At 45.6% G+C, this 20201-nt stretch overlaps 1 protein-coding gene across 2 annotated transcripts in view; it reads left to right on the forward strand.

Annotated features, from left to right (window-relative positions):
• Positions 1-10228: 10228 nt before the first annotated feature.
• impact (impact RWD domain protein) overlaps positions 10229-20201 on the forward strand; it is a 56029-nt gene continuing 46056 nt past the window's right edge. Inside the window, exons 1-4 of one of the 2 annotated variants that reach the window (XM_078215623.1) lie at positions 10229-10354; positions 14052-14180; positions 18441-18493; positions 19596-19658. In XM_078215623.1, coding sequence (XP_078071749.1) covers positions 10325-10354; positions 14052-14180; positions 18441-18493; positions 19596-19658 — 275 coding nt within the window. In that variant the 5' untranslated portion in view covers positions 10229-10324. Of the gene's footprint in view, positions 10355-12889; positions 13018-14051; positions 14181-18440; positions 18494-19595; positions 19659-20201 lie in introns of those variants that run through there. The other variant, XM_078215624.1, reaches the window with a different exon arrangement.

A 20201-nucleotide genomic window follows, 5' to 3' on the forward strand; every position in this document is an offset into this window, starting at 1 on the left:
AGCTTGCTCCGCCATTCAATAAGATCATGGCTGATCTTTTTGTGGACTCAGCTCTACTTACCCACCCGCTCACCATAATCCTTAATTCCTTTACTGTTCAAAAATTTATCTATCCTTGTCTTAAAAACATTCAATGAGGTAGCCTCAACTGCTTCACTGGGCAGGGAATTCCACAGATTCACAACGCTTTGTGTGAAGAAGTTCCTCCTCAACTCAGTCCTGAATCTGCTTCCCCTTATTTTGAGGCTATGCCCCCTAGTTCTAGTTTCACCCGCCAGTGGAAACAACTTCCCTGCTTCTATCTTATCTATTCCCTTCATAATCTTATATGTTTCTATAAGATCTCCCCTCATTCTTCTGAATTCCAATGAGTATAGCCCCAGTCTACTCAGTCTCTCCTCATAAGCCAACCCTCTCAACTCCGGAATCAACTTAGTGAATCTCCTCTGCACCACCTCCAGTGCCAGTATATCCTTTCTCAAGTAAGGAGACCCAAAACTGTACACAGTACTCCAGGTGTGGCCTCACCAGCACCTCATACAGCTGTAACATAATCTCACTGTTTTTAAACTCCATCCCTCTAACAATGAAGGACAAAATTCCATTTGCCTTCTTAATTACCTGCTGCACCTGCAAACCAACTCCTTGAGATTCCTGCACAAGGACACCCAGGTCCCTCTGCACAGCAGCATGCTGCAATTTTTTACCATTTAAATAATAGACCATTTTGCTGTTATCCCTACCAAAATGGATGACCTCACATTTACCAACATTGTACTCCATCTGCCAGACCCTCACCCACTCACTTCGATTATCTTTATCCCTTTACAGAGTTCCAGCGTCCTCTGCACACTTTGCTCTTCCACCCATCTTAGTGTCATCTGCGAATTTTGACACGCTACACTTGGTCCCCAACTCCAAATCATCTATGTAAATTGTAAACAATTGCGGTCCCGACACTGATCCCCGAGGCACACCACTAGTCACTGATTGCCAACCAGAAAAACACCCATTTACCCCCACTCTTTGCTTTCTGTTAGTTAACCAATCCTCTATCCATGCTAATACATTACCCGTAACACTGTGCACCTTTATCTTATGTAGCAGTCTTTGGTGCGGCACCTTGTCAAATACCTTCTGGAAATCCAGATACACCACATCCACAGGTTCCCCATTGTCCACTGCACATGTAATGTTCTCAAGGAACTCTACCAATCTCTCCTACTATTGGAGACATCTCCACGTCCACTCCATCCAGGCATTTCAGTATTCTGTAAGTTTCAACGAGGTCCCCCCTTATCCTTCTAAACTCCATCGAGTACAGACCCAGAGTCCTCAGACTGAACTAACTGACTCCCTTTAGCAGGGATGTTAGATTGATCCCAATTAAACAACTCCAGTTACTCAGGCTCAAAGACCTCGGTGTATTTACTCTTGGATTTACAGGTGAACTAAGCAAGGCTGATAAAATAATGAAAGGTCTGGATAGCGTCCCTATTGACGGATTATTCCAGAGGGTGCTGGTGATAGGGGCGGGGCTCAAAGAGCCCAAAACTTATGATACCTTGTGGAGTCACAACATTATCACCGCTCTGCTGGCCCACTCAGTCCCACTCAAATTACTCAACTTAAACTCCCCAGGATCAAACTCTCACACACTGTCCTCGAAATATGGGACAAAAGGCATCCCTTAAGAGGCATGGGACAAACAGTCAACATAAGGGACAAGCCCTTTGAATCTGGGATAGTTGGTCACCCTGTGCTTACTGGATGTGAATTGGTCTTTTGAGGGGTAGGTGCTGGGTTTGCCTCTCCTGGTATTTACATGGTGTTATTTTGTAGAAGTGTCCAGTGCAGATCCTGCAACCACCATGAAGTGTGGGTCAGATTGAAGAAAGTCTAAGACTGGAGTTAGAATCATAGGATCACCACAGTGCAGAAGGAGGCTATTCGGCCCATCGAGTCTGCACTGACCCAGGCCCTATTCCTGTAACCACACATATTTACCCTGCTAGTCCCCCTGACACTAGGATCAATTTAGCATGGCCAATCCACCTAACCCGCACATCTTTCGACTGTGGGTGGAAACCGGAGCGCCCGGAGGAGACACGGGGAGAATGTGCAAACTCCACACAGACAGTGACCCGAGGAGATGGGTCAATCAACTTGTACTTTTCACTCAATAAGTTCTAAGAAACAGTGGAATCTAATGCACTGCAATCTGCTTTAATCAAGTGCACACATTCTAATCTTACATTTATCTTTGCGGGTACAAATGCAGATGATGATTAAGCGTGTGATATTGATATTCTCAGAGTAAACAGTCACGTGACTCATGAATGACCAATGGTCTAATGGTGATACTGAAACAGGACATGTTATCACATGAAATCAGCTTATCAATGATCATTTCTACATGGGCTCTGCTAAGGAAACATAATACTTTTTGTTGAAGATGAGTTTGTCAGAGAATAAAACATCTGGAACACATTTCTTCTTGAACAAGAGTTCACGTTTGAGGTAAAAGCAAAATACTGTGGATCCTGGAAATCTGAAATAAAAACAGAAAATGTTGCAGAAACTCTGCAAGTCCAGCAGCATCTATGGGGAGAGAAACAGGGTTAATGTTTCGAGTCTTATATGATTCTTCTTACATGATTCTTATCATTATGATTCTCCTTACGGCGGCACTGTGGTTAACACTGCTGCCTCACAGCACCAAGGACCAGGGTTCAATTCCCAGCTTGGGTCACTGTCTGTGTGGAGTTTGCACATTCTCCCCGTGTCTCCTCCGGGTGCTCCAGTTTCCTCCCACAGTCTGAAAGATGAGCAGGTTAGGTGGGTGGGCCATGCTAAATTGCCCCTTAGTGTCCCAAGATGTGTAGGTTAGGGGGATTAGCGGGGTAAATACTTGGGGTTATTGGGAACTGGTCTGGGTGGGATTGCCCCTTAGTATCAGGGGATTACGTGGGGTTACAAGGATAGGGCCTGAGTGGGATTATTGTCGGTGCAGATCGATGGGCCAAATGGCCTCCTTCTGCACTGTTTCTATGATCCTATGATTCTTCATTTAAAGTGTCAGCATCAGGAAATTCGATGTGAGACGTATGATGCACAAGAGAGATAACAGCTTGCAAAACCATCAGAATAAGGGAAAGGGAACTCAATGGAGCTCATACCTCCACCGTGCTGTGTTAACTCAACATCATCATCATTATGGGGCTCTTCCTGAAGGCTGTTCCCCATCTGTCTGATGCTGTGTTGTTTCAAAGCTGAAAAAACATTATTAAGAGCTTCCAGTTCACAGAGGAGGCTTCAGATCACTCCACCTGGAGGCAGCAGAGTATGGGCTGGACTCATAATCCAGAGACCCAGGGTAATACATAGAAACATAGAAAATAGGTGCAGGAGTAGGCCAATCGGCCCTTCGAGCCTGCACCTCCATTCAATATGATCATGGCTGATCATGCACTGTCAGTATCCCACTCCTGCTTTCTCTCCATATCCCTTGATCCCTTTAGCCACAAGGGTCACGTCCAGCTCCCTCTTGAACATATCTAATGAACTGGCACCAACAGCTTTCTGTGGTCGAGAATTCCACAGGTTCACAACTCTCTGAGTGAAGAAGTTCTTCCTCATCTAAATCCTTATTCTTAGACTGTGACCCCTAGTTCCGGACTTCCCCAACATTGGGAACATTCTTCCCGCATCTAGCCTGTCAGTCCCATCAGGATTTTATATGTTTCTATGAGATCCCCACTCAATCTTTTCAATTCCAGTGAGTGCAAGCCCAGTCAATCCAGTCTCTCTTCACATCTCAGTCCTGCCATTCCAGGAATCAGTCTGGTGAACCTTCACTGGACCCCCTCAATAGGAAGAATGGTCCTTCCTCAGACTAGAAGACCAAAACTGCACACAACACTCAAGGTGTGACCCCACCAAGGCCCTGTATAACTGCAGCAAGACATTTTTACTCCTAGACTCAAATCATCTTGCTATGAAAGCCAGCATGCCATTAGCTGGCACGACCATCATCCCAGTACCAAAGAAAAGCCTGGCAGCGTGCTTTAATGACTATCATCCGGTCTGACATCCATCATTATGAAGTGCTTTGAAAGGTTAGTCATGGCACGAATCAATTCATGCCTCCCAGGTTGCCTGGATCCACTACAGTTCACCAACCGCCACAACGGGTCCACAGCAGATGCCATCTCCCTGGCCCTGCACTCAACCCTGGAACACCTAGATAACAAAGACACCTATATCAGACTCAACATTACTATCATTATGCAGCTCTTCCCGGAGGCTTAGTGTCAGCCGCAAATTTGGAGATATTGCATTCAATTCCTTCGTCCAAATCATTAATGTACATTGTGAATAGCTGGGGTCCCAGCACTGAACCCTGCGGTACCCCACTTGTCACTGCCTGCCACTCTGAAAAGGACTCGTTTATTCCCACTCTCTGCTTCCTGTCTGCCAACCAGTTCTCTATCCACGTCAATACATTACCCCCAATACCATGAGCTTTAATTTTGCTCACTTATCTCTTGTGTGGGACCTTGTTAAAAGCCTTTTGAAAGTCCAGATAGCCAACACCCACTGGCTCACCCTTGTCCACTCTACTGGTCACATCCTCAAAAAATTCCAGATGATTTGTCAAGCACGATTTCCCTTTAGTGAATCCGTGCTGACTTGGACCAATCATGTCACCATTTTCCAAATGCCCAGTTATTGCACCCTTACTAATTGACTCCAGCATTTTCCGCACCACCGATGTCAGGCTAACCGGTCCGTAATTCCCCGTTTTCTTTCTCTCTCCCTCCTTCTTTAAAAAGTGGGGTTACATTAGCTACCCTCCAATCCACTGGAATTCTTCCAGATTCTATAGAATGCTGGAAAACGATCACCAATCTGTCCACTATTCCTCGGGCCACTTCCTTGAGTACTCTGGGATGCAGAGCATCAGGCCCTGGGGACTTATTGGGTTTTAATCCTAGCAATTTCCACCATACAATTTCCTGACTAATAAGGATTTCCTCCAGTTCTTCCTTCAGGCTAAACCCTCTGTCCCCTAATATTTCTGGAAGGTTTTTTGTTAAGTTATTAGTCACAAGTAAGGAAGTTACTGTGAAAATCCCATAGTCGCCACACTCCGGTGCCTGTTCAGGTCAATGAACCTAACCAGCACGTCTTTCAGACTGTGGGAGGAAACCGGAGCACCCGGAGGAAACCCACGCAGACACGGGTAGAACGTGCAAACTCCACACAGACAGTGACCCAAGCCAGGAATTGAACCCAGGGCCCAGGTCCCTGGCGCTGTGAGGCACCAATGCTAACCACTGTGCTGCCCACGGTGTCCTTCTTAGTGAAGACAGATCTAAAGTATTTGTTTTGGGGACCTGGATTTGAATCTATAAGGGCAGATGGTAGAATTTGAATTTAATAAAAATCTGGAATTCTTAAAAGAAGGTCTAATAATGACCATAAAATGATTGCCATAACAACTAATCCGGTTCACTAATGTCCCTTAAAGAAAGAAGGAAGTCAGCCGTCCTTACCCAGTCTGGTCTACATGTTTGACTCTGAACTGCCCTCTGAAATGGCTGAGCGAGTCACTCAGTTCAGGGCAACTACGGATGAGCGACAAACGTTGGCCCAGCCAACGATGCCCACATCCCATGAATGAATCGGGAAAGAAAATCCACATCCAACAACTTGCTCTGAAAACTCTGCTCACGTTTTTACAGCTGTTACAAGTTCCACCCATGCAGCTGAAGCAATTCACAACACTCTAAACAAGATCCTTAAAACAAATGTCATTGGTTAACAATCTCCCACTGTTAACCAATGCTTTAAGAAAATCCAGATCTAAACCTTCACCAAAAAATGAATAAATTCTTCCTTGGGTCATACTCAATCTGTGTACCAGATTTCATTGAAATACAGCTATTAGTTTTTGAGATGTATTGTTTAAAGCCAAAGAGACTTGAAAGAAAACACTACCTCTGCCCGCACTCAGTACAGATCCAACAACACTCAAGAAGATCAATGCCATCCAGGATAAAACAGCCTGCTTGATAGCACCCCCTTCACCACTAATGAACAGTGGCAGCCATGTGTACCATCTAGAAGATGCACTGCAGCAACTCACCAAGGCTCCTTTGACAGCACCTCCCAAACCTAAGACCTCTACCATCTAGAAGGACAAGAACAGCAGTTACCTGGGAACACCACCACCTGGAGGTTCCCCCCCAAGCGACTCACCATCCTGACTTGGCCATTCCTTCACAGTCCCTGGGTCAAAATCCTGGAACTCCCTCCCTAACAGCACTGTGGGTGTACCAACAGCACTGTGGGTGTACCTATACCACGCAAACTGCAGCGATTGAAGAAGGCAGCTCATCACCAGCTTCTCAGGGGCAATTAGGGATGGGCAATAAATGCTGGCCTCGCCAGTGACACCCAGACCCCATAAAATGTATTTTTAAAAAATGATTCATAGGGTGGTGTCTGACTGGGAGGACACTGTTTCTATTTATCTGCTCACTTGTCCTGCTAGATGGTACAAGTCATGTCTTTGGAAGATGCTATCGAAGGAGGCTTGATGAGTTGCTCCATTGCATTTTGTAGATAGTACACGCGGCTGTCACTGTGCACTGGTGATGGAGGGAGTGAGCGTTCAATATGGTCGACGGTGAGGTTGGTTTAGCTCAGTTGGTTGGACAGCTGGGTAGTGATGCAAAGTGGCGCCAACAGCGTGGGTTCAATTCCTGCACTGGCTGAGGTTATTCATGAAGGCCCCACCTTCTCAACCTTGTCCTCGCCTTAGGTATGGTGATCCTCAGGTTAAATCACCACCAAGGGGGAGAGCAGCCGATGGTCATCTGGGACTATGGCGACTTTATCTTTTTATGATCGATGGCATACTAATCAAGCAGGTTGCTTTGTCCTGGCTGGTGTCAAGCTTCTTGAGTGTTGTTGGAACTGCACCCATCCAGGCAAGTGGAGAGAATTCCATCACACTGCTGATATGTGCCTTGTTACTTGTGGACAGGTTTTAGGGAGTCAGGAGGTGAGTTACTCGCCACAGGATTCCTAGTTACTGACCTGCTCTGGTAGCCACAGTATTTATATGGCTGGGCCCAGTTCAGTTTCTGGTCATTGGTAACCTCCAGGGTGTTGATAGTGGGGGATTCAGTGATGGTTACACCATTGAATGTCATGGGGTGTTTGTTAGATTTATTGGAAATGATCTTTACCTGGCACTTGTGTGGTGTGAATGTTACTTACTACTTACCAGCCCAAGGCTGAATGTTTTAAAGTTTTTTTATTAGTGTCACAAGTAGGCTTACATTAACACTGCAATAAAATTACATTGAAAATCCCCTGGTCGCCACACTCAGGCACCTGTTTGGGTATAATGAGGGAGAATTTATCATGGCTAGTACACTTAACTAGCACGTCTTCTGGACTGTGGGAGGAAACCAGAGCACCCGGAGGAAACCTACGCAGACATGGAGAGAACGTGCAGACTCCGCACAGATGGTGACCCAAGCCAGGAATGGAACTCAGGCCCTGGCGCTGTGAGGCAGCAGTGCTAACCTCTGTGCCACCATACCGCCCAGTAGTCCAGTATGTAGTCCAGGTCTTGCTGCAACTGATAAAGGATCTCTTGAATGTAGGTGTGCAGTTTAAGAAAATCTGGCATTTCCTTCACACTTTTCATGACCTCACACGCTTTTTATAACCATTGAGGCACTTTTGAAATATAGTCACTGTTGTCATGTAGGCAATTAAGCAGCAAATTTGCACATAGCAAGATCCCACAAACAGCAATGTGATAATGATGAGATTATCTATTTTTCTGTTGGAGGTTGAAGGATAAATATTAGCCAGGAGACTGAGGAGAACATCCTCTTCTCTTCTGCGGAATAGTGCCCTGGGATCTTCTGCCCTTTCCAGGGGATGTAAATGTCTCACGCAGAAGACAGAGTGTCTGACAGTGCAGTACTCCCTCAATACTGGTACAGTGAGTCAGCCTGAATTATATGCTCCAGTCTTTGATCATTTGTACCAACAGTGTTTGATAATAATGATAATGTCAGTGAAAATGAAGAAATGGTCAGATACTGTAATTGGTGGGGTGTGACTGGTGGTGTTCCGCAAGGATCTGCGCTGGGGCCTCCACTATTCACTACATTTATTAATGACTCAGATAATGTGTTCGGAAACCACATGTATGCAAATTTGCTGATGACAGGGAGATATGTGGCATTGTCAGTGTTGTAGATGGAAATAGAACATTGCAAAGAAATATGGACAGGTTAAAAGTGAGTGGACAAAAATCTGGCAGATGTGTTTTGTTGCAGGTAAACGTGAGGTCATCCACTTTGGACCCAAGAATGATGGAAGTCAAGAACACAAGAAACAGGAGTAGACCACTCGGCCCGTCGTAGCTGCTCTCCCATTCAACATGACCATGGTTGATCTCGGGCTTCAACTCCATTTTCCCACCCGCTCCCCACATCTCTCAATTTCCTGAGAGACCAAATATCTGTCTATCCCAGCCTAAAGTCGATTCAACAATGGAGCTTCCACAACCCTCTGAGGTACAAAATTCCAAAGATTCACAACCCTGTGAGTGAAGTCATTTCTCCTCGTCTCGGTCCTAAATGGTCGGCCCCTTGTCCTGAGGCTGTGTCCCCATGTTTTAGATGCCCCGACCAGCGGAAACAATCTCCCAGCGTCTACCATATGAAGCCCCTAATATGATACCTTTGAAATAGTGGACAACTAGATGCAGTGGAGGTCAAAAGAACTTGAGTGTCCAGATAAATGGAGCATTAAAATGTTGCGAAGTAGTAATTTGTGAAATGATCCAAAAGGCAAATGGAGGGATCTAGAAGAATAGTATACCGGAAGATAGAAGTTGTTCTCCAGCTATACAAAGCCCTGGTTAAATCACAATTCATTACATCATGTTGAAATGTCACAAGATTGTGACCTTAATTTAGAAAAACACAGCATTGTATAATCAACTTTTCACCAACTTTTACAGATGCACTGTAGAAAGCATTCTTTCTGGTTGTATCACAGCTTGGTATGGCTCCTGCTCTGCCCAAGACCGCAATAAACAATGAAGGGTCGTGAATGAAGCCCAGTCCATCACACAAACCAGCCTCTCATCCATCAACACTGTCTACACTTCCTGCTGTCTCCGAAAAGCAGCCAGCATAATTAAGGACCCCACGTACCCCAGACATTCTCTCTTCCACCTTCTCCCATCAGGAAAAAGATACAAAAGTCTGAGGTCACGTACCAACCGATTCAAGAACAGCTTCTTCCCTGCTGCTGTCAGACTTTTGAATGGACCAAGTTAGCATTAAGTTGATCTTTCTCTACACCCTAGCTATGACTGTAACGCTACATTCTGCACTCTCTCCTTACCTTCTCTATATACGGTATGCTTTGTCTGTATAGCGCGCAAGAAACAATACTTTTCACTGTATACTAATACATGTGACAATAATAAATCAAATCAAATCAAAGAACAGTATTTCTTCTTTCTCTTACCAAGCCTAGAAGATGATTGCTGCCCTCTAATGGATTAAATTGGTTCTGCTTTTAATCAGAAAATTGAATCCCAACTGGAAGGTAACTTTGATACACCACAACTAGTCTGTCAGGAAACAGCTAGAATTTACACAGATTTTTACTTGATTCAAATTTCTGCTGTGGTGGGATTATGAACCTGGGGCCCCCAGGTCTCTGGATGACTAGTCCAGTGACAATACCACTACAGCATGGTTTATTCAGAGTTCTAAAGAAGTCATATTCAATTCAACAGTTTCTCTCCACAGTCCTGCTGAGCATTTCCAGCATCCTTGTTTTTATTTGATCTAAATCAAACAGCAGGTAAAAATAAAACAGTCCATTCACAGTAAGAGACATTATGAATGATTATTGATGAGTGAGAGTGATTGGGACTGGTTTCTCAGTTCCCCCTGTGTTATCAGCATTGCCCTGGCTCAGAGCCTCGAAAGCTTGTGTGGCTTTTGCTACCAAATAAACCTGTTGGACTTTAACCTGGTGTTGTTAAACTTCACACTGTACTGACAGGAGGCTGGGCCACTCCGCAACCGGAAGTTGTCAACCGCTAGGGTCGTGACCTATGACGCGTTGTGAATAGGCTCTACCCATTGAGCGGGAGGGCGGGGCCAGTGCCCGCACATGCGCGGTGGCGACAGGCAGAGGCCCAGCTGGGACATTGTAGCAGAAAGCAGCTGAGTGCCCCATTGAAACACCCTGACCAATGAATGAATGAATGGCTGAGGAGGAAAACCTTCAGAAACAAGTGAGTAATTCACACTGGCTGAGAAACTGGACACAGGGATCTCAAAGGGAAAGACTTACATTTCTGTAGCGACTTTCACATCCCCTGGCTGTTCAGTGAAGCCTGCTTCTCGTGGTCCAGTGAAGGACCTTCTGAATGGCATTATACATTGTAGGAAATGTGGCAGCTTATTTCTCCGCTTAAACCCCCGCAGACAGCAGTGTGACGATGGCTGGATAACCCATGTCAGTGGTGTCAGAGTCACACAGCAGAAAAGGCTCTTCAGCTCATCGAGTCTGTACCAACAAGAACTACCACGTGGGAGGCACGGTGGCACTGTGGTTAGTATTGCTGCCTCACAGCGCCAGGGATCTGGGTTCAATTCTGGCCTGTGTGGAGGTGGCATGTTCTTCCTGAGTCTGTGTGGGTTTCCCCCGGTGCCCCAGTTTCCTCCCACACTCCAAAGGTGAGCAGGTTAGGTGGATTGGCTATGATAAATTGTCCCTTAGTGTCAGGGGGACTAACAGGGTAAAGACATGAGGTTAGGGGATAGGGCCTGGGTGGGATTGTTGTTGGTTGCGGCTCGATGGGCTGAATGGCCTCATCCTACAATGTAGGGATTCTATGATGAAGTCGCGCTAATCCGATTTTCCAGCATTTGTCCCATATCCTTGAATGTTATGATGTTTTAAGTCCTCATCCAGATATGTTTTAAAGGTCGAAAGGTTTCCAGTCTGCAGACTGAAGGATAACTTTTAATCAAACAACAGGGGTAACTCCCTTGCACGTCTTCACAAAACTGGATGGAGGAGCTTTTATATTCACTGGAAAGGGACATTAACATTGTATTTAAAGACAGTATCTCAGTCAGTGAAACACTCCCTCAGTACTGACCCTCTGACAGTGCAGCACTCCCTCAGCACTGACCCTCTGACAGTGCGGAACTCCCTCAGTACTGTCCCTCTGACAGTGTGGAACTCCCTCAGTACTGTCCCTCTGACAGTGCGGCACTCCCTCAGCACTGACCCTCTGACAGTGTGGAGCTCCCTCAGTACTGTCCCTCTGACAGTGTGGCACTCCCTCAGTACTGTCCCTCTGACAGTGCGGATCTCCCTCAGTACTGACCCTCTGACAGTGCGGAATTCCCTCAGTACTCATCCTCTGACAGTGCAGCACTCCCTCTGTACTGACCCTCTGACAGTGCAGCACTCCCTCTGTACTGACCCTCTGACAGTGCAGCACTCCCTCTGTACTGACCCTCTGACAGTGCGGCACTCCCTCAGTACTGTTCCCTCTGACAGTGCGGAACTCCCTCAGTACTGTCCCTCTGACAGTGCGGCACTCCCTCAGTACTGTCCCTCTGACAGTGCGGAACTCCCTCAGTACTGTCCCTCTGACAGTGCGGCACTCCCTCAGTACTGACCCTCTGACAGTGCGGAATTCCCTCAGTACTCATCCTCTGACAGTGCAGCACTCCCTCTGTACTGACCCTCTGACAGTGCAGCACTCCCTCTGTACTGACCCTCTGACAGTGCGGCACTCCCTCAGTACTGTTCCCTCTGACAGTGCGGCACTCCCTCAGTACTGTTCCCTCTGACAGTGCGGCACTCCCTCAGTACTGACCCTCTGACAGTGCGGCACTCCCTCAGTACTGTCCCTCTGACAGTGCGGAACTCCCTCAGTACTGTCCCTCTGACAGTGCGGCACTCCCCCAGCACTGACCCTCTGACAGTGCGGCACTCCCTCAGTACTGTTCCCTCTGACAGTGCGGCACTCCCTCAGCACTGACCCTCTGACAGTGCGGCACTCCCTCAGCACTGACCCTCTGACAGTGCGGCACTCCCTCAGTACTGTTCCCTCTGACAGTGCGGCACTCCCTCAGTGCTGCTTTGGAGTGTTTGCCTATATTTCTCTGCTGTGAGTTTGACCTGTATTCATTCTGATTCAGAGTTGAGATGTTCCGGCACTGAGAGAGCTAATACTGTGTCTGTGACGCAAGCTGAATGGAACCCTCTCTAACCTGTGAGGCTGTGCTGAACGCCAGTGTGAAGACAGGGTGGGGGTTTAAATGTGATCGGAGATTTTCAATAGGATGTTCGTGAAGTCACAAAACCCAAGAGTCCTGAATTTGCTGAAACAATAACAGCCAGCGATCGATGTTTATTCAGACACAAATCATCTCTCAATTCGTGATGAAGAGAAATATCCCCGACTTCATCAAGTTCAATCATCGGAATGTTAATTGTCCTTTGACATGTCAGCTACGACTCTCACCATCTTTTACAGATGCACCAGAGAAAGCATTCTTTCTGGTTGTATCACAGCTTGGTATGGCTCCTGCTCTGCCCAAAACTGCAAGGAAGCACAAAAGGTCGTGAATGAAGCCCAATCCATCACGCACACCAGCCTCCCATCCATTGACTCTGTCTACACTTCCCGCTGCCTCAGCAAAGCAGCCAGCATAATTAAGGACCCCACGCACCCCGGACATTCTCTCTTCCACCTCCTTCCGTCGGGAAAAAGATACAAAAGTCTGAGGTCACGTACCAACCGACTCGAAAACAACTTCTTCCCTGCTGCTGTCAGACTTTTGAATGGACCTACCTCACGTTAAGTTGATCTTTCTCTGCACCCTAGCTATGACTGTAACACTACATTCTGCAATCTCTCCTTCTCTATGAACGGTATGCTCTGTCTGTATAGTGCGCAAGAAACAATACTTTTCACTATGTTAATACATGTGACAATAATAAATCAAATCAAATCCTTTAAACTGGTCACAGAAAGTTATGTCTGGTACTTAAAGTATATGTACCTTTTTAATGGTGTGTTATTGAGAATCACCATCAACCAACCTCTCTGGCCTAGAAAACAAATGTGGAGACTCATTCTGTCAGTTAGTGAATTGTGGGAGATTTTCAAAATGCTAAATTATAATTCTAATTTTTAAATAGTTTTTTTTCCAGTTTATTTTCCCTCTTTTTTTTGCTCTCCTTATTTCGGTTTCTGATTTGTCTGTTGTTCCCTCAATTTCTTTCTCCTTTTGTTCTTGTGTTTCATTCTTGATCTGCAAATCTCATTGGTTAAGAGATAGACTGTTGGTTCTGTTATTCACTGAAGTTCCCCAAAAGCCCGTTGCCCCTCCCTGTCCCGCTCATACTCCTGGCAATTTTGTGCGCAAAATAATTTCAGAGCCTAAACATGCATGGATCTAATTGCTGCCAAATCTGGGGGCCGTACTGTTGGTCTGAATATCATAGAATCTCTACAGTGCAGAAAGAGGCCATTCGGCCCATCGAGTCTGCACTGACAGCAATTCCACCCAGGCCCTATCCCCTTAATCCCAAGTATTTATATTAGCTAGTCCACCTGACACTAAGGGGCAATTTAGCATGGCCAATCCATCTAACCCACACATCTTTGGAGTGTGGGAGGAAACCGGAGCGTCTAGATGAAACCCACGCAGACAAGGGGAGAACGTGCAAACTCCACACACACAGTGACCTGAGGCTGGAATTGAACCCGGGTCCCTGGTGCTGTGAGGCAGCAGTGCTAACCACTGTGCCAGCGTGCTGCCATGGTTTGTGTTGGCAGAAAGTTTGGTTATACAATTTAGCGGACACAGTTCAAAGTTCAGTTTGTAAGCCGTAGCTGGAAAATAAATGATGTTTAAGCCAGTTTGTATTTGTTCACAGTGCAATTCTTTTTTTCCAATCAGATCGATGAGATAGAAGCACTGTCATCGATCTATGAGGATGAATGGTGTGTCGTTGATGAGGCTTCCAGAATATTTTGTATCAGGATTGTGGATGAATTGGATCACCCGAAATGGACGATTTGTTTACAGGTATGGCACTTGCTCAAAATCCTGCCTTTGCTTCTCCATCCTTGCAAAACTGAGGCTAAACTCCAATGTGTACCAGTGTTGGGGACCAGATCAAAAACTCCAAGATATATCATGCAGTTAGCCTGGACCCCAACGTTTTTTGATTTTGGCATTCACGTGAGCATAAGATGTTTCACTCCAAGTATGATTCAATGACCAACTCGGAAGTGTTCATAGAATCCCTACAGAAGGAGGCCATTCGTACCACCGAGACTACACTGACAACAATCCTACCCTATTCCCATAACCCCACATATTTGCCCTGCTAATCTCCCCCAAACTAGGGAGGATTTAGCATGGCCAATCAATCTGACCCGCACATCTTTGGACTGTGGGAGGAAACCGGAGCACCCGAAGGAAACCCACGCAGACACGGGGAGAATGTGCAAACTCCACACAGACAGTGACCCAAGCCGGGAATCGAACCCGGGTCCCTGGCGCTATGAGGCAGCAGTGCTAATCACTGTGGCACCATTCCGCCCCTGTTTATCAAAACCAACTTTAATGAAGAACACAATTAGAATATAACAAGAATGATTAGCATAACTTTTACCGATTAAAATACTTAAACATGACCAAGTATCATTCTTAACAGCTCACAGAAAGCTTTCTGACTGCCATGCAGCAGTTTCCAGAGAAAGATATAACCTTAAACAACAGAACTTCAGAGAAATAAACCTAGTTCCTGGGAGATCCCAGTCTCCAGACTCAGAGCTATTTCTTCTTTCTACAGCTCCCAAAAGCAACTGAGCTAGATTTTTCTCTGTGAGCCTAGTCATCTGATATTACTGTGAATCAACTGAACCAAGCCCTACTTTGCAAAACCCCAGGGGAAAACAGTAAAATAACAGAACAGCATTAAGCCAGATTATGTGATGTTAGTGTCCCTTTAAGAGTTTTTTTTTATCATGATCTCTGCAGCTCCCGCAATCAGTGTTTCTCAGCTCACAACCTTTGGTGATGTCATTGGTGGGAAGAGAAAAAAACTGTGTGCAACTCAGGTGGCGAGTGCTGCTTTTAGTTTGGTTTTCGCTGCAGTGTTAGAGGCAGTCCTAGAAACAAGCTGGAAACAAAGTCTCTCTCTGTTTTTATTTTGCAAGTTTTACCAGTTAGCTGAAAGGAGGGCTTGTGGCAGTAAAGAATCTATGTTCTGATGTTTTTGGGAGCTGAAGACTACAAGCTGCTCTGAGATTTCAAGATCATTTGAAATCAGCATTCAACCCAGTGAACTGGATTCTAGTATCATGTGAGCTTTAGCCTGTGCAGTGATAAATCTGTTTAAAGGATTTTGCTTATTGAATTTTGATTTTGACTGGAACATCTAATATATATATGTATATATATATATTGGTTAAGGGTTATACATTATTGTGGTTGTTTTGCTTCTTGTTTGTAAGTGATAAGAGTCCTTGCTAATTTTCTTACTATACATGTTAACTATATTCTTAAATAAACTTTGTTTGATAAAAGCTCCCGAGTGGGTCATTTGAATCATACCTGAAGTGAAACATCTCATGCTTATCCGAGCCACATTCAAGATGCAAAAAGTATGGTTCAGGCAGGCTCCATAAAACACATTGGAGTTTCTGACCTGAGCCATAACAATTAAAACAGACATTCTAGCAACTAGGACCAATTATGCAGCTGTAGTAACAACAGGAGCTGCCAGATGCAGACAAAACGACACCGATAATAAAACAAACTGCTGAACCAGATCCTGCACAAGGAACATGACCCAAATACATTTCTTAAAGGCACAGTATCCCCACACCAGACACTGCGCTCACACTGAGTTGGTTGTCGATATTACATCATGGGGTACATTTAAGGCTGGATTAGACAGAGTCTCCAGGCATTGAGAGATAGGGGGGTGGGCGGGAAAATGGAGTTAAAATCCAAGATCAGCCAGATGGTCTACTTCATGAGACCATAAGACGTATGAGAAGAAGTAGGCCATTCAGCCCATCGGGTCTTCCCTGCTACTCAATGATATCATGACTGGTCTGATATGATAATCCTCAACTCCACTTTTCTGCCTTGTCCCCATAACCCTTGATTTGTTACCTGATTAAAAATCTGTCTATCTCAGCCTTGAACATACTTATTGACCCAGCCTCTATGGTCCTCCTGCACTGATTTCTTATGTTCTTATCTTGTTACAACAACCTGCGTTTATATAGCACCTTTTAGCATAGTTAAAATACATCTGAAGATGCTTCACAGGAGTAATGATGACACAATATTTGACACTGAACCACGGAACCAAGGAAATGTTAAGCTCAATGAGCGAAAGTATAGTCACTGAGGTAGGTTTTTACAGAGCATCTGAGTGGAGGAAAGAGATGTACAAAGAACAAAGAAAAGTACAGCACAGGACAGGCCCTTCGGCCCTCCAAGCCCGTGCTGATCAAGATGCCCTAACTAAACTAAAGGAAAAGCCTTCTGTCCTCACTCGGTCTGTATCCCTCTGTTCTCTCTCTATTCATGTACCCATCCTCATGCCTCTTAAATGTTGCTAATGTGTCTGCTTCCACCACCTCTTCTGGCAACGTGTTCCAGGCACCCACCACTCTCTGCGTGAAAAGCTTCCCCCAAACACTTCCCTTAAACTTTCCCCCCCTCACCTTGAACCTGTGCCCCCTTTGTAATTGACACTTCACCCTCTGACTATCCACCCTGTCTGTGCCTCTCATAATTTTGTAGACCTCTATCAGGTCTCCCCTCAGCCTCCGTCTTTCAAGTGAAAACAATCCTAGTTTATTCAACCTCTCCTCATAGCCAACACCCTTGAGACCAGGCAACATCCTGGTGAACCTTCTTTGCACTCTCTCCAATGCTTCCATGTCCTTCTGCTAGTGTGGTGACCAGAACTGCTCGCAATACTCCAAATGCAGCCTAACCAAGGTTTTATATAGCTGCAACATGATTTCCCAACTCTTGTACTCAATGCCCTGGCTGATGAAGGCAAGCATTCCATATGCCTTCTTAATCACCTTGGCCACCTGTGTTGCCACTTTTAGGGAACTGTGGACCTGCACGCCCAGATCCCTCTGTATGTTAATGTTCCTGAGGGTTCTGCCATTTACAGTATAATTCACACCGAAATTTGATCGTCCAAAATGCATCACCTCGCATTTGTCCAGATTAAACTCCACAAAAGTGGAGAAGTTTAGGGAGGAAATTCCAGAGGTTAGGTCCCAGGGCACCAATGCTGGGGCAATTAAAATCGGGAGTGTATGTGATTCCATAATTGGAGGAGTGCAGAGATCTCAGAAATTCATAAAGCTGGAAGAGATCACAGAGGGTAGGGAGGGGCAGAGCTGTGGAGAGATTGTGAAATTGAGGTGTTTGTGGACAGGGAGTGAGTGTGGGTCAGTGAATACATTGCATGATGGGTGAATGGGTCTTGGTCAGTGTTGGGCAGTAGATGTTTGGTTGGCTACGTATTTGTGAAGTTGTTCAGGGGCGTTGAAAACCTTTAGTTACAAATGTTTCTGATGTTGAAGTGAGGATTTATTCAGAAGAATGGCTTCAAAAAATTTAAACTCTGGATAAACCTGCAAGGTGTTGCCGAAAGAATTTGAACTCGCTGCCAAATGAAATGTTTGAGGTTGGTGGAAAGAGGTGGCTACAGCACAAAGGGAGACCATTCGGCCCATCCAGCCCTCTGCAAGAGCAATCAACCTAGTGCCAGTCGCCCGCCTCTTCTCTATAGTGCTGCAACTTTTTCCTCTTCAGATAATGATACAATTCTCCTTCAATAACCAAGATTGAATCTGCCTCCACCACCTTCTCAGACAGTTTATGCCAGGTCGGAACCACTTGCTGCGCTGGAAAAGCTCCCTTCCTGATGCTGCCATTGCTTCCCTGCCAATCAGCCCAAGCCGTTGCTATCTCCTGGTTCCTAATCCCTCTTCCACCCCCCCCCCCCCCCGCCCCCCGCTCCCTGCCTCCAATAATGGGAACAGCCCCTCCTTACTGACTCCACCCAGATTCCAGACAAGTCTGAACATGTCCATCAAATCCCCTCTCAACCTTTTCAAACACTCTTGGATAAGCTTGAGGGAGATTGAAACAGACCGTGCTGATAGGGTGAGATGAGGCTCGGACTGACTGACGTTGACCAGTTGGACCAAATGTCCAGTTTCTGTGCTGTAGATTTTGTGTACGTCCATGTAAAACTAATCTGTATCATCAATATTTATGTTCTTTGCTGTCTAGGTGATGCTTCCTCCTGAATACCCGACAGCTGCTCCACCTATCTACCAGTTAAAGTAAGCTTTGATTCAGTTCTAATGAAACTTCCTTTGTGACTTCAAAGGGTCTGCTCACACCTGCAACCTAACAGGCCGGGAACATCGCAACGGGCACCGTTTTTTGCTCAACGCCCGATTCTCTGGGCCAAGGCAAATCCTGCCGGGAGCTAATGGGCCTGGATAAAGGGAAGGAAATATTAGAGGGAGTGCAGGTCACAAGTTGTCTTTGTTAAGGTTCCTAATTCTGGACGTATATATTCCCAGAGGGGTCATTCCTAGACTTCCCATCTCCAAACGCCCCGCCCCCTCCCCCCACCATTGGCTGCCTGACACTTCCATTGTCATGGCAACCCACCATCCAGTGGCCAATCAGAAAGCGAACAGGCATTTTCTTAACCCATTCCTGCTTGTCTCCAGTATTTCTTTAATAAATAATGAACAAAAGCATTTAGAGCAAAAGACTTGTTAATTCCCTGTTGATTATTTTTCTCCCTCTGTTCATACATGTACTGTGCGTACAATTAATTTTTAATTCCGAGAGATTTCAGGAGAATCCACAATGTTCCACCGTCTGTTACTTCTCTCCGAGTCACTCACCATCCTGATTTGGAAATATATCGGCCATTCGTTCACTGTCACCGGGTCAGAATCTTGGAACACCCTCCCTAAGAGCACTGTTGGTGTACCTACACCTCAGGGACTGCAGCGTCTCAAGAAGGCAGTCTCCACCATCTTCTTGAGGGCAATTAGGGAAATCTGGTGACACCCAGCTCCATGATGTGACATTTGAATGACCCCAACCTCAAATGAACTTTATTTGAATGGGATTTACGTAGGAATTCTGGCACAGAAACAGGTGATTTGCCTCTCTAATGACTTGCTGACCTTGTGAGGCGAGGAATCTCCATTTTAAAACAAAAAGAGGAAATGCTGGAAAATCTCAGCGGGTCTGGCAGCATCTGTAAGGAGAGAAAAAAGAGCTGACGTTTCAAGTCCAGACGACCCTTTGTCAAAGCCTCCAATATCCTCCATTTTGAAACCTTTGTTGAACCAAAGAAAAATAATCTTTTCTTTTTGGATGTGACGTTGAAGATTTTGATGGATTTTTGTTTGATTTCAGTGCTCCGTGGCTGAGAGGGCAGGAGCGCATTTCGCTCTCAAACAGCTTGGAGGAAATCTATCTGTGAGTTGATCCGATGATCTCAAAGCAAATATAAATTCAAATAAAGCCCTCGTGTCTACAAATATTTATGTCATAGAGGTTTACAGCATGGAAACAGGCTCTTCGGCCCAACTTGTCCATGCTGCCCCTTTCTTTTAACCCCAAAGCTAGTCCCAAATGCCTGCATTTGTCCCATATCCCTCTATACCCATCTTACCCATGTAACTGTCTAAATGCTTTTTAAAAAACAAAATTGTACCCGCCTCTACTACTACCTCTGGCAACTTGTTCCAGACACTCACCACCCTCTGTGTGAAAAAATTGCCCCTCTGGACATTTTTGTATCTCTCACCTTAAACCTATGCCCTCTAGTTTTAGACTCCCCTACCTTTGGGAAAAGATATTGACTATCCAGCTGATCTATGCCCCTCATTATTATATGGACCTCTATAAGATCACCCCTCAGCCTCCTATGCTCCAGAGAAAAAAGTCCCAGTCTATTCAGCCTCTCCTTATAACTCAATCCATCAAGTCCAGTAGCATCCTAGTAAATCTTTTCTGCAC

The sequence above is a fragment of the Mustelus asterias genome, chromosome 7, assembly GCF_964213995.1.
Source record: "Mustelus asterias chromosome 7, sMusAst1.hap1.1, whole genome shotgun sequence".
Classification (NCBI taxonomy): domain Eukaryota; kingdom Metazoa; phylum Chordata; class Chondrichthyes; order Carcharhiniformes; family Triakidae; genus Mustelus; species Mustelus asterias.